The 13,990-nt window shown below is 40.0% G+C and overlaps 1 protein-coding gene across 1 annotated transcript in view; it reads left to right on the top strand.

Annotated features, from left to right (window-relative positions):
• The window catches only part of LOC308085052 (uncharacterized protein), a 41,263-nt gene that overhangs the window by 1,716 nt on the left and 25,557 nt on the right, over window positions 1–13,990 (top strand). The window contains exons 2-5 of the mRNA XM_080428079.1: window positions 6,360–6,698; window positions 9,042–9,317; window positions 10,456–10,584; window positions 12,021–12,071. Of these exons, the coding sequence (XP_080284205.1) occupies window positions 6,360–6,698; window positions 9,042–9,317; window positions 10,456–10,584; window positions 12,021–12,071 (795 nt within the window). The remainder of the gene's footprint in view (window positions 1–6,359; window positions 6,699–9,041; window positions 9,318–10,455; window positions 10,585–12,020; window positions 12,072–13,990) is intronic.

The raw sequence follows: 13,990 nt of genomic DNA on the forward strand, positions 1-13,990 counted from the left end.
GGTTAGGAGTCTTGCTCAGGAACACACTGCTGGCCTGGCCTGGAATCGTATCTGGGACAACCAGGGCCACTAGTTCCTCAGGCGGGCTCACTAACCACTCATCTAAGGCCAACTCAGAATTGGGTTGAGAGGGAAGCCACTTAATTATATTTAGAAATATAAAGAGAAAGAGAGTTTCAAACTTTCAAAAGTTTATACCAAGCTAACCTATAATAATAATAATAATAAGGAATTGCATTTTTATGGCGCTTTTCTAAGTACTCAAACATACTATACTATACAAACTTAAGGTAACCTCTCCCCTCACACACTAAATGCATGTATGTATGTGTGTCTGTCTGTCTGTCTGTCTGTCTGTCTGTCTGTCTGATTATTCTATTCCAATCTAATCTCACTACTTCATCAGAAGTTAAATTCATAGTGAAGTGTTATGAAATTAAATAATATCACATATTATTGCTATCTCACTCTCTTTCTCTCCAATGGAGGAATGGTGGCATTCAATTTGAAGTGAAACATACATTACCATGTCAAAGCCAACATGTGTGGCTGTCTGAAGTTTATTTTGGCTAATGTGTGGCTATTGTTCTCAGGTTTCAGCTACAGATCACCTGAGAGCCCAAACATTTTCACATTGTAATTAGCTACATGCTAAAAGCAGAAGTTAACATGTATTTGTACATTCATTGTTTTGCTTCACTTTGGCAATGTAAACAAATGTTTTCTCATGCCAATAAAGCTCCTTTGAATTTAGGTGGAGAGAAAGAGATAGGGGGAAGAGTCTTAACTTAACTTTCTCATGCAATGTAGATTGTGCTGATATGCATTCAAATGTAAATGTGGCGCTCTAGCATGGTGTGACGAATGGTGCTTCTTTGTGCCGGTGGCCTATGGAAGAAGTCTACTCTGGACTGAGGGGGGCCTAGTGAAGCGGTCTTAGTAGCATTTTCAAAATTTGAGGAGCTCTCATGAGGCCCCCTGACTGTTTGGGGCCCCATGTTGGATTTTTTAAGGGCCTCGGATGGAATGGAAAGCTGTTTATTTATATAGTTTTTTAAATAATAATTTGAGGAGATATTATGGGGCCCTCTGACTGTTTGGGGCCCCATGTTGGATTTTTTAAGGGCCTCAGATGGAATGGAAAGCTGTTTATTTATATATATTTTTTATTAATAATTTGAGGAGATCTCATGTGGCCCCCTGATTGTTTGGGGCCCCATGTTGGATTTTTTAAGGGCCTCGAATGGATTGGAAAGCTGTTTATACAACAAAATAAAAAGAAATACAAATAAGGTTAGGTTTAGACATAGTTTTACTGAGGTTAAGGTTAGGAATAAGGTTAGGTTTAGACATAGTTTTACTGAGGTTAAGGTTAGGAATAAGGTTAGGTCTAGGCATAGTCTTACTGAGGTTAAGGTTAGGAATAAGGTTAGGTTTAGGCATAGTCTTACTGAGGTTAAGGTTAGGAATAAGGTTAGGTTTAGGCATAGTCTTACTGAGGTTAAGGTTAGGAATAAGGTTAGGTTTAGGCATAGTTTTACTGAGGTTAAGGTTAGGAATAAGGTTAGGTTTAGACATAGTTTTACTGAGGTTAAGGTTATAATAAGGTTAGGTTTAGACATAGTTTTACTGAGGTTAAGGTTAGGAATAAGGTTAGGTTTAGGCATAGTTTTACTGAGGTTAAGGTTATAATAGGGTTAGGTTTAGGCATAGTTTTTACTGAGGTTAAGGTTATAATAAGGTTAGGTTTAGGCATAGTCTTACTGAGGTTAAGGTTAGGAATAAGGTTAGGTTTAGACAGTTTTACTGAGGTTAAGGTTATAATAAGGTTAGGTTTAGACATAGTCTTACTGTGGTTAAGTTTAGGAATAAGGTTAGGTTTAGACATAGTTTTATTGAGGTGAAGGTTAGGAATAAGGTTAGGTTTAGGCATAGTCTTACTGAGGTTAAGGTTAGGAATAAGGTTAGGTTTAGACATAGTTTTACTGAGGTTAAGGTTAGGAATAAGGTTAGGTTTAGGCATAGTTTTACTGAGGTTAAGGTTAGAAATAAGGTTAAGTTTAGTCATAGTTTTACTGAGGTTAAGGTTATAATAAGGTTAGGTTTAGGCATAGTTTTACTGAGGTTAAGGTTATAATAAGGTTAGGTTTAGGCATAGTCTTACTGAGGTTAAGGTTAGGAATAAGGTTAGGTTTAGACAGTTTTACTGAGGTTAAGGTTATAATAAGGTTAGGTTTAGACATAGTCTTACTGTGGTTAAGTTTAGGAATAAGGTTAGGTTTAGACATAGTTTTATTGAGGTGAAGGTTAGGAATAAGGTTAGGTTTAGGCATAGTCTTACTGAGGTTAAGGTTAGGAATAAGGTTAGGTTTAGACATAGTTTTACTGAGGTTAAGGTTAGGAATAAGGTTAGGTTTAGGCATAGTTTTACTGAGGTTAAGGTTAGAAATAAGGTTAAGTTTAGGCATAGTTTTACTGAGGTTAAGGTTATAATAAGGTTAGGTTTAGGCATAGTTTTACTGAGGTTAAGGTTATAATAAGGTTAGGTTTAGGCATAGTCTTACTGAGGTTAAGGTTAGGAATAAGGTTAGGTTTAGACATAGTTTTACTGAGGTTAAGGTTATAATAAGGTTAGGTTTAGACATAGTTTTACTGAGGTTAAGGTTATAATAAGGTTAGGTTTAGGCATAGTTTTTACTGAGGTTAAGGTTATAATAAGGTTAGGTTTAGGCATAGTTTTACTGAGGTTAAGGTTAGGAATAAGGTTAGGTTTAGGCGTAGTCTTACTGAGGTTAAGGTTATAATAAGGTTAGGTTTAGGCATAGTTTTTACTGAGGTTAAGGTTATAATAAGGTTAGGTTTAGGCATAGTCTTACTGAGGTTAAGGTTAGGAATAAGGTTAGGTTTAGACAGTTTTACTGAGGTTAAGGTTAGGAATAAGGTTAGGTTTAGGCATAGTTTTACTGAGGTTAAGGTTATAATAAGGTTAGGTTTAGACATAGTTTTACTAAGGTTAAGGTTAGGAATAAGGTTAGGTTTAGACAGTTTTACTGAGGTTAAGGTTAGGAATAAGGTTAGGTTTAGGCATAGTCTTACTGAGGTTAAGGTTAGGAATAAGGTTAGGTTTAGACAGTTTTACTGAGGTTAAGGTTAGGAATAAGGTTAGGTTTAGGCATAGTTTTACTGAGGTTAAGGTTATAATAAGGTTAGGTTTAGACATAGTTTTACTAAGGTTAAGGTTAGGAATAAGGTTAGGTTTAGACAGTTTTACTGAGGTTAAGGTTAGGAATAAGGTTAGGTTTAGGCGTAGTCTTACTGAGGTTAAGGTTATAATAAGGTTAGGTTTAGGCATAGTTTTTACTGAGGTTAAGGTTAGGAATAAGGTTAGGTTTAGGCGTAGTCTTACTGAGGTTAAGGTTATAATAAGGTTAGGTTTAGGCATAGTTTTTACTGAGGTTAAGGTTATAATAAGGTTAGGTTTAGGCATAGTTTTACTGAGGTTAAGGTTAGGAATAAGGTTAGGTTTAGACAGAGTTTTACTGAGGTTAAGGTTAGGAATAAGGTTAGGTTTAGACAGAGTTTTACTGAGGTTAAGGTTATAATAAGGTTAGGTTTAGGCATAGTTTTACTGAGGTTAAGGTTAGGAATGGAAGAAGTCTACTCTGGACTGAGGGGGGCCTAGTGAAGCGGTCTTAGTAGTTTAACTGAAGTTACGCTTAGGAATATCTGGTGGCGACCATTCCGAGGTCGCCGGATTTGACCCGGCGTGTTTTGGGGGCGAAAATTCTTGTATTAGCGCAGATGTCGCCCAGATGTCCCTATAGTGACATTGATGTGAGGTGCTGGGGGTGGGATGTGGAACAGCCTCTTTGGTGGTGGTTAGCAGTGTTGCCAGATATTTTGCGAGATAAATAAGCAACCAGATCTATGAAAACAATACCAAAATAATTAAGTGACTATAGCCACATGAGCACAACTATTTTCAGCTATTTGAACATAGCATATCTACAAGCTCACAACACGTCGCGATGTGATACGTTGTGAGCTTGTAGATCTGCTATTTTCAAATAAAAATCTAGAAAAAATATGTTTTTGAAACATTTTAAATACATACACCTTGTATGGGGGTCCCTGGCCCAAAATATTTTCAGATATGTGGCCAAGTACATGGCCACATGTACATGCCCCCCATAAAAAAATAAATAATAATCACAACTATTTGAACTGGGGACCCCCCCAAATAATCATAATTATTTGAACTGGGGACCCCCCCAAATAATCATAATTATTTGAACTGGGGACCCCCCCAAATAATCATAATTATTTGGACTGGGGACCCCCCCGAATAATCCTAATTATTTGAACTGGGGACCCCCCGAATAATCCTAATTATTTGAACTGGCGACCCCCCGAATAATCCTAATTATTTGAACTGGGAATCATAATTATTTGAACTGGGGACCCCCCCGAATAATCATAATTATTTGAACTGGGGACCCCCCCAAATAATCATAACTATTTGAACTGGGGACCCCCCCCCCACCCTTATAAGCACTTGGAAGAATTGTAGGAGTTGAGGCATTACATTTAGTTTAACTCGGTTCCACAGAAATGGTGTGAAAATAGCCAAACTACAAGCTCACAATAGCTTGTAGATCTGATATTCTTAAAAAAATAAAAAAAAATCCATAAATTCAAGTCTTCATGGGGTGAGTAATTGATAGAAAAAAACATTTTTGGGGGTGAACTATCCCTTTAACACTATTTGAATGTAGCTATTAGTCTACATACGGAGCTGCAATGCATAGCTCTGCCGGGGTGCTCCTTCCATTCCGACATCTCACCACTCCGACTAGTGGCTTCCGCGTGCGGTTATGGTTAGGGTTAGGGTTAGGTATAGGGTTCGTCAACGTCGGAAAGGCGACATGTCGGAAAGGAGAAATGCACCCAGCTCTGCCATGATAGGCTAGCTACTGTTAATAATAAATGCTCCTTTATATTCAATCCATCAGCCAAATTATTTAAAAAAAAGTATTTCTTGTGAAAACGAGAGCTGTATCACTTGTGAAGACAAATGTCTTACACCATTAGGATAGTAAAAACAAGTCCATACCCGGGGATGTGTGCACTCAAAGTATTAACACATTTGGTGCCAGAGGTTTATTAAAACAGGGTACATCTAGTGCTGGCATTCTTACCGTTTACGCTGCGCTGTAATGGAGATATTTGATATTGATATGAGTATGTGACTGCACCTCGTTGAGACTTTGATGAGACAGTGGTTATGAGTTGGTGTCACATTAGCTCTGTGTAGAATTACTGGTCTACCTTAAACCAGTCCGCCTTAAGGCCAGGTAGCTCATTTCATTAGCTTGTAAACTCTGTGACATGGTGTCTGATGTTGGGTTTTAACCACAAACAGACCCCATAGATATCACCAAGGCAATTGTGGAGCTTTGCAAGAGAAGTACTGGTCAAGGACACAGTAGGTGTGCATTTAGTCACTGACAAACAAGACTGTACACTTGTTCTCTCTGTCTGTGACGCTCCTTTGAAATGAACATACACATTTGACTCAGGTTGTTCACACTCACAGTGCATTGGTGGCTTGTTAACAACCTTCATTGATTGTGAATAGACCAGGAAGGTGTTAGCTGATTAGAATCCTACAATGGCATGGCTGTGTGTAACAACCCAGTCATTTAGCTAATTTATAAAATGATATTTATACAATGATATCCAAAGCACCCATAAAAGGCTGTGTGTGTGTGTGTGTGTGTGTGTGTGTGTGTGTGTGTGTGTGTGTGTGTGTGTGTGTGTGTGTGTGTGTGTGTGTGTGTGTGTGTGTGTGTGTGTGTGTGTCTGTGGACACGTCTCCTAAATGAACATCCTCGACTCCTTTATAACTTTGTTGCTGTGAGCCAGGTCTGCCTGTGCTGTGTTGTCACAGTGGCTACTGATCCCAATCCCATAGCCTGCGGGTACACTGTAACCATGACAACACAGGCCGTCATCATAACCGTGACAACATATCCCATAGCCAGAGGTGGGAAGCTCCGGTGTTTACACAGAAACGCTAATAGACAGCTTACATTTTGGGAAAGTGAGAAACGGGCGTCGTGGTTGTGTGCATAATGCGCTACTTGTCAAGTTCAGATCTATTGTTCAAGTCACATGCGGAACAGAGAGGTTATGACTGACTGACGGACTGAGGTTTCCTTATTATATTGTAGGATAAAATGGGTATGTAATTAATAAATGATTAGCATACATCTATCTACATGAGTATTAATATTTAAAGTTTAATAAATAAAGATTCATATTACCACACTAAATGCATTTTTTGTTTTTGTTTTAAGGTCAAAACCAGGTGATCGGGTCCTCTCAAGCCGTGCTGGCCAAAGTGGGAGATGAGGCGATCCTTCCATGTCACATTGAACCACCTGTCAACATGGAGAGACGTCTAGTGGAGTGGTTGAGACCTGACCTGAAGCCACAGTTTGTTCTCATCCTCCGAAATGGACTATACCTTCCAGAACAGAACCCGTTGTACAAAGAGAGGACGTCCCTGTTTCACACAGAGTTGTCTCATGGTAACATCTCACTGAAGCTGTCCAGGGTGAAGCTCTCAGACGAGGGGACCTACCAGTGTAAAGTTCCAGACCTGAAACGCAGCAGTAACATCCAGCTACTTGTTGGTAAGATGTAGTGGTCAATAATATGAATGGGAAACAACAAGGCAGGAAAGAGCAGGACAAAATAAACCTGTGTATCATTAAAACAAAACGACCGGTGTCTTGACCCATATATTGTCTGAACATTTTAAGTTTCCACAAATATTTGAAAAACTTTGATTTGCATTAAAGTTGATAACGTTTAAACAAAAAGAAAGCAAATAAATACAAATAAACAAATAATGTTTCGACGGTGATAAATGCAAAAGTCGATAAATCATTATATCTGTCGGGGCAGAAAACCTTGTATCTCCATATTGCGACTTTTTATGTTTTTTTCATGAATAACTGCCCTTTTTCATACAAGTGTATCACATTAAAGTAGTGAAAATAGCAGATGTACACAACACGTCAAGATACAACGCGTTGTGAGCTTGTAGATCGGCTATTTTCACTATTTTTAATTGTTTTTAAATAATAATTAAAAAAATTAATTGTTTTACATACAAGGTTTCCACCCGACCCAACAGCTTCTCGACACAACACGTGTGAGCTTGTAGATCGGCTATTTTCGCTGCCTCTGTGAAACGGCCCCTGGTGTTACCTCAGCTGAATTGTTTGTTGTCTTTCAAAGTAGACAGTTCCTTTTTCGTTAAAATATATAATTGTTACAGAATCACTGAAGGAACATGCAGATATGCACAGATATGCTCATGTGTATAGTTTTCAGGAACGGAGGAAGAATAGAAAAGAGAAGAGCGAGGAAAACAAGGATAGAAACATGTCAAAAATCTAAAATGTTCCTGATATGAGTAGAGCAGTGGTTCTCAACTTGTGGGTCAGGACCCCCCAGGGGGGTCCCCACATGATTTTGGGGGGTCCCAAGATGACTTTTAAGACCCTTGCACTACCTAAAAACAACTATACTATAAAAACTGGTCAAACATTGGCCAAATTGTCAAATAATATAAGAAAAGGGCAAACATTGTGAAAAGCTTGTAGATCGGCTATTTTCACAATATTTAGTCAAATTAAATGTAAATCCTCAACTCCTACAATTCCAAGTGCTTGACAGGGGGGGTCCCCAATTCAAATTATTATGATTATTATGGGGGGTCCCAGTTCAAATAAGTATGATTATTATGGGGGGTCCCCAGTTCAGATAATTATGTTTATAAAGGGGGGGGGGGTCCCCAGTTCAAATTATTATGATTATTATGGGGGGTCCCCAGTTCAGATAATTATGATTTTTAAGGGGGGGGGGGGGTCCCCAGTTCAGACAATTATGATTATTAAGGGGGGGGGGGTCCCCAGTTCAAATTTGATTATGTTGGGCGGTCCCCAGTTCAAATGATTGTTTTGGGGGGTCGTGGCCTGAAAAGGTTGATAACCACTGGAGTAGAGGAATAAAAATAACAAAAAAACATGTAGGCCTACAGTGTTTCCAATAGGAGGAAACACTGTAGGTTGTAGGTAGGATTGCTGAACAATCTAAAAAAGATTTCCCCTCAAAATAAGAAGTCGGGTGTCTTTGAGATTGACAGCTGTCATGGAGTCACGGTGGCCCTGTGGAACGCCTCCAGGCAAAACACTGTAACTGTGGGTAATAAACAGGCTTTTATCTTTTTGTTTACAAGATCAATATTAAGATGGATCTTCAGATGTTTATTTCACAGATGTTCCTTTGCACATTCCAATCAAATAATTACGTTTGTTGTAATGTTAAGCTTTATTTATACTAAATTTCAAGCAGTGTTGCTTTCTTGACAAAATGAACAAATCTACAAGGTATATGCACACACCTTGCATTACGACGTGACGATGACTTGCAAATCCGTAGTTTTTAGGAGGCGATGCAGTGTATGCTCACAATGCGTCGCATCATTGTGAGCTTGTAGATCTGCTGTTTTCAAATAGCCGAAGTATATGGAGCTGAAGTGGTTAATGTAGGTTTTTGTAATAATAACTTTTAGTCAGATTCATGTGCTCCGGCACCTAATAATTTACAAATTAAGCGCTGGTCATCACGTTATCACGTTTGTTATAAACATTGTCACGTTACCAGTCCAAATAAGGGTATTCACGTCACAGAGGACTTCCCTAGTACTTTAGTATGTCCGTGTGAAAATATAATCACGGTGCAATTCAGTCTTAGTAGTTTATATAATGGCATATGATTATATATTCTGTATCACAAGATATACAGTTGTACTTGTATATAATATAACTCAACTGGCTGAAAATCCTCTTAACAAGACTCCAGTCTAGAGGGCGGGGCCAAATACTACAGCTACCGTACTGTCACTGATCACATGATCCCAAAAGACATGTTAAATAACATTTCATCATGTTTATTTGTTACTGCAGGCGCTGTGTCTCAGCCAGTGATCTCTTCAATTAGACCAAAAGATGGAGGCTTATCGTTGACATGTGATTCTGGGTGCTGGTTTCCTGAACCTGAGATGTCTTGGCTGGACGGTGATGAAAACAACATCACTGCTGAACCCTCCGTCACACTCAGACCTTCTCCACACTGTTACAATGTCCAGAGGAATGTGACCGTGACACGAGCAGGTTTGATTACCTGTAGAGTCCACCTACCACACATCAAACATGATGTTGACTCACACCAACACATCCTAGGTAATGAACGTTTACATCACTCTTTAACACCTTGAGGAACTTCTGCTAACACCTCTGTCATACTGTAACAGAGGTGTTAACACAATGGTTAAAATAATGGATATTGTGCTGCATTTAAATGTAAATACTTCCATTTGTCAGACTAGTATCTATGAGGAATGAATTGGGACGGTACGGTCCAGTACTCTGTACCAGTAAATTATTCAGTGTTGGTTCACAGAACCAGGAAGAAGACTCAAACTAACACATGTTCTCCTGTTGAGCATTTTAAATCAGTTATTTCAAAGCACATTTTATACCTGTTATTTCAAAGTAGATGTTATTTCAGTTCTTTCAAAGGGAACAACGAGGGGACTAGAACGTTTTCACCACTGTCCCAAAATAATCCCCAAACATACAGTATTTCAAGAAGAAATTCTCATTATTACCTTTTCTATCGAAGGGTTTTTTATTTTGAAGTCTGATTTCTATGGAACCTGTCTTGACACTGGGTTAAACACAAGACTTGGCTAAACTTCATTTTTACGATATGAAAACTATGTGGTGTAGTCTACACGTTGTACAAGAGTCTTTTCTTTTGACCTGAGTAGTGAAAGGAGGCCTACCGCAGTATCATGTTTATGAACAGGTTCCACCCTGATGCTACCATCAGACTGTTGAACAAGGCATGACCACCGCTGTCATCAGGCTGGTCTTGGTCTTTAGTTTTCCTCATGGACCTACCTGTCGATTATACCAGTAAAGCAACCTTTTGTGGACCATTTTGTCAGCGGAGGGAGGGGAGTGTAGCGCAGAAAATTGATGCTTCACTGGTGCGTTTCACCGTTTTAGCGCTCCTTCAGCAGCCGTTGCTTCTAAATTGGTGCTCTCCGGTGATAATTAAGTCTTCTTTAACTTTCTCCCCGCCGTTTGGTGCCCCCCCCATGGTTGGTTCCGCCCCCCCCCCCCCATGGTTGGTGCCCTGTGCTACAGCACCTAAAGCCCTTGCATTAAGCCGGCACTGAGTGTGGTTATCTAATCTGGTCCTAATCTAAACCTTCCTGTGCTTTAGAATGGGTATGGATTATGTACATATTCAGATACCATGTCTCTTTTTCATTCCTTCTTTTTTTCCTTCCCTTATCATCATGTCTTTCAGAGAGGAACATTCCTAGAGATGGAGGATCAACAGGAGGCAGAGGAAGGAAAGTGATTGTTATTCCAGTGATCATCAGCATCATGGTGGCAGCAGTACTGCTGTATTTATACTGGAACCAGACGATAACTAGTAAGACTAGAACTCATACTGTATTTATACTGGAAACAGAAGATAACTAGTAAGACTAGAACTCATACTGTATTTATATTGGAAACAGAAGATAACTAGTAAGACTAGAACTCATACTGTATTTATACTGGAAACAGAAGATAACTAGTAAGACTAGAACTTATATTGTATTATACTGGAAACAGAAGATAACTAGTAAGACTAGAACTCATACTGTATTTATACTGCAAACAGAAGATAACTAGTAAGACTAGAACTCATACTGTATTTATACTGGAAACAGAAGATGACTAGTAAGACTAGAACTCATACTGTATTTATACTGTAAACAGAAGATAACTAGTAAGACTAGAACTCATACTGTATTTATACTGTAAACAGAAGATAACTAGTAAGACTAGAACTCATACTGTATTTATACTGGAACCAGAAGATACTGTAACTAGCAAGTCTGCAACTGATTTGTTATCTGATTTGTTTTTCAAATCTATATTATGATCAATCCATCCATCTATGTATTATAATAATAACATTGGGCCTCATTCACCAAACATTCTTAAGAAGAAAAGTCTTCTTAGGACCCACTTACGTGAAGATTCTGACATTCACCAATGTTTTCTTAGCTGTGATTTGTTCTTAGGTAAGAACAGAATCAACACACTAAAGAACACTCTTAGGCACATTTGAGTGCTGATATGTTTGTGCAAAATAACAGTTTCTTGTTTTCTACAGTTGAATAATATAGGATTTAAATTACAATCGTATTCTTATAATTTATATTATATATTCTTGAGTTATTGTCATCTTTAGAGCAGTGGTTCTCAAAGTGACGCTTGGGGACCCCCACGGGTCCTTGAGGGGGTTCCAGGGGGTCCCCAGCAAAATGAGGAACAGTTCAACAACTTTAACTCTATTTTATACTTTGACTATCCGAAAATAGCCGTTTTACAAGCTTACAATGGATCACATCGCGGCCCGTTTTGAGCTTTAGATCATCTATTTTCCAAACATTTTGATAAATCGTGAAATATTGCGAAAAATGTGGAATAATCTGTAACATTGTGAAAAATGTAATATTAAACAGTAACATTCTCTAATGGGCGCTCCTGCCTCCTCAATTTAGGGGTCTTGTTTTAGAACAACTGCTTTAGAGTTTTCAACGTGCCTGAAAAACCATTCCAACCAGAACTCACGGATACCGGTGTCTATCAACTGGCACACCGTTTCATGTTAGGAGAGTAAGGGATTAAACATTATAGTTTTTGATTCTGCCCTTTAAGAACATGTCATGAATCTGACTAGACTTATCTTATGATTTTTATTACAAACTATTTTAAGAAGAAACTTAAGAAGAATAATTGGTGAATGAGGCTCAATGTGAAGGTGAAAATTATTCTATTGTCTCCACACTGACCATGAACTGTCTCACATCTCAGCTTTGAGAGGAGAAGAGAAGGCAAGACAAGACAAAGCCTCCAAACTGAGAGGTAAGGGGTGTGTGTGTGTGTGTGTGTGTGTGTGTGTGTGTGTGTGTGTGTGTGTGTGTGTGTGTGTGTGTGTGTGTGTGTGTGTGTGTGTGTGTGTGTGTGTGTGTGTGTGTGTGTGTGTGTAAAATGTGGCAGAATAAAATGTAAATTAGCAGACAGTTGCAACGGCTAAACCAACTGTAACACATAATGTAACCTATTTTCAAATTATATAACATGTGTGTGTGTGAGCGTGCGCGCGCTCGTGTTTGTGTGTATGAGAGAGTGAAAATAACAGGTTGCATTAATGTAAAACATAACTATAGGTTACTGGACATAACCCCGGTTTTACGATAATATGAGCGAGATGTCTCGCTATGGGAGAGCGCCCTCTGGCGTGATCACAGAAGCATTACCTTATAAACTCCAGACAATTATTTGGCTGGACTCTGACCGCCCTCTGACTGGAAGGCCCGCCCTCCATCCTATATAAGTCAGAGGTGAGTCATTTCCCGTAATTCAAGATAACATTTTTCTTCTCGTTCGTAAACAAGAAGGGTGTCTTTCGAGACATATCGCTCATATTATCGTAAAACCGGGGTTACGTCCAGTAACCTATAGTTTTACTTCAAATACTCACTCGATGTCTCGCTATGGGAGGTATAGTAAACTCCCTGATTGTTATCTCGAAGTCCAGAGTAACCAGCCTAGGGGCCTGATCCCCGCCTGGAGGCTACACTAAGGACCGTATGCGCCACAGGGGCTGCAGTTACGTCCAAACTGTAGAACCTGGCAAATGTCAAGGCCTAAGCCCAACATGCCACACTGCAGACATCCCAAATGGAGACCCCCCCGAAGAGGGCCCATGATGTTGCTATTTCCCTTGTAGAATGTGCCCTCAGTCCCACTGGGGCAGCATCCCACCACTGGCTAACTGAATAGCCTCCACAATCCAGTGGGAAAGTGTCTGTTACGCAATGGGCTTGCCCACCATCCGTGGAGCCCATGACACAAATAGCTGATCTGACTTTCTCAAAGCCCTAGATCTGCCAATGCACATTTCCAAAGCCTGAACCGGACAAAGGCAATGTAACCTTTCATCCTCCTATGAGGCGAAAAGAGGCGGGTGAAACGCATCCAAGGTCACAAGGACACTTGGTACCAAGGGGTTCTTTGGCACACACCCAAGTCTGGGTCTGACAACCACCCTTGTAGCCCCTTCCTTGAACTGTGTACACTACTCCTTGTGTACTGACAGTGCATGAAGATTACTGAGCCCTACAGTAGTCACTGAAACCATCAGTAACGCAGTCTCGATTGACAGTTGTTCTGTCAATTTGACTCAGAGGCTCGAAAAGTGACCGAGATAAGGAGTCCAACATCAGGCTCAAATCCCAGGATGACACCGGGGACTTTGACTCGGGAAGAGACGTCCGGCCCCTTCCATGAACCGACAAATCAAGCGGTGCTGACCCACCGTTTCGGCCTCAAGCAAATACGGCAGGCTGAGATAGCCGCCAAGTCGACTTTTATCGTGGAAAAGGCTCTGCCCTTATCCATTAAGTCCTGTAGAAAAGGACTTAATGGACATGGCCTTGGAACGGCACAGTGCAAGACTTCTCGCACCTTATCTCAAACCGTTCTGGGATAACCCCTCAGTACTCAGATTCATCCCCTCATGGGCTGAGCCCAGAGAGTCAGAGGTTCTGGCCAGGGACAAAATATCTCGCCCCCTGCTAGCGTTAGCATGTTTCTGCGTAACGGAAGCAGCCACGAGCGGTCGTACAGGAGAGGTTCGATTGACACCCAGTGACCCCATTCTGGGGCCACCAGTATCACCATCAGCCCCTGGTCCCTCACTCTCACGAATGTGGGAGCTAACAGGGACAGCAGAGGAAAGCATAAAAAGAGTTCTAAGCCAGTCGTGCACTTGTGCATCT

This window comes from Gymnoscopelus braueri, assembly GCF_963280865.1.
Source record: "Gymnoscopelus braueri genome assembly, chromosome: 5".
NCBI classification, from domain to species: Eukaryota; Metazoa; Chordata; class Actinopteri; order Myctophiformes; family Myctophidae; genus Gymnoscopelus; species Gymnoscopelus braueri.